The following is a 1,278-nucleotide window of genomic DNA, read 5'->3' on the forward strand; positions in this document are numbered from 1 at the left end:
TCCCTGCATACCAAGCCACCCCCTGCCTGCCTCCAGGCCTCCCTGCATACTAAGCCACTCCCCTGCCTTCCCCCCTGCATACCAAGCCACTCCCCTGCCTGCCTCCAGGCCTCCCTGCATCCCAAGCCACTCCACTGCCTTCCTCCCTGCATACCAAGCCATTCCCCTGCCTTCCTCCCTGCATACCAAGCCACTCCCCTGCCTTCCTCCCTGCATACCAAGCCACTCCCCTGCCTGCCTCCAGGCCTCCCTGCATCCCAAGGCACTCCACTGCCTTCCTCCCTGCATACCAAGCCACTCCCCTGCCTTCCTCCAGGCCTCCCTGCATACCAAGCCACTCCCCTGCCTTCCTCCCTGCATACCAAGCCACTCCCCTGCCTTCCTCCCTGCATACCAAGCCACTCCCCTGCCTTCCTCCCTGCATTCTAAGCCACTCCCCTGCCTTCCTCCAGGTGTTGATAGTGGCTACCAGGCCTCCCTGCATTCTTAGCCACTCCTCTGCCTTCCTCCAGGCTTTGACATGCTACCGTGCCTTCTACAGCAACACATGTGATCAGTGTGCATTCCCTGAATTGAGTTTGTGGGGGGCTGAGCTTTGAGTTTTTGGGAACATTGAGCAGTACATGTTTTGGGGCCGATGAAGCCAAAATACTTTATAGTTTCACTTTCTTGGGTGAACCTAAAAGGAAAACCTGAATTCAGCACCAGAGGGATTAATAATACTCTAATGTTGTCACCCTTCTGGAGGAAGTTCCTTGTACTGGCGGGATCACCTACTGGAGGTCAGCAGACACAGGCCCTCGGATTCTCCTTCCAGGGGGTTTGGCCTCCGCTGATGTTCAGGTTTTTGGTGTCATTTTATTATAATGTATTTTTTATCATCCCCAATTCTGTCCCCAGGACGTCCACCTGATCCTGCAGAGCCTGGAAGCCGAGAGCTACGACATAGAGTCCACTATTCAGGTCATTCTGCAGATGGAGGAGCTGAAACACATCGGTGATTATCCTCCTCGTGCCTCAATCTTTGTTTCGTCGGGTAATATGATATTTGGCACAGCCGCCCCCCACCTCTGTTCCCAGGGAAATCTCCTCCTACATACTAAGTGCTGTCACCAGGTCAGAGCCACTTCTAGAGGCAGCTGCTGTGACCCTTCCTTGCCTCCCTCTGTAACTGGTTTGATCTCAGCAGCTGTATGACTTAAGGTTGTGAAAATTTGAAACGCAAAGATTGTTAAACCCGTCTGTAAGTTGAGGTACTTGAAGCATAGATAGGGGGGG

The 1,278-nt window shown here is 53.7% G+C and overlaps 1 protein-coding gene across 1 annotated transcript in view; it reads left to right on the forward strand.

Moving 5' to 3' along the window:
• OTUD3 (OTU deubiquitinase 3) overlaps positions 1-1,278 on the forward strand; it is a 6,778-nt gene that overhangs the window by 3,914 nt on the left and 1,586 nt on the right. Inside the window, exon 6 of the mRNA XM_018572646.1 lies at positions 901-997. Coding sequence (XP_018428148.1) covers positions 901-997 — 97 coding nt within the window. The remainder of the gene's footprint in view (positions 1-900; positions 998-1,278) is intronic.

The sequence above is a fragment of the Nanorana parkeri genome, unplaced genomic scaffold, assembly GCF_000935625.1.
Source record: "Nanorana parkeri isolate BGI_ZX_2015 unplaced genomic scaffold, ASM93562v1 scaffold2092, whole genome shotgun sequence".
Classification (NCBI taxonomy): Eukaryota; Metazoa; Chordata; class Amphibia; order Anura; family Dicroglossidae; genus Nanorana; species Nanorana parkeri.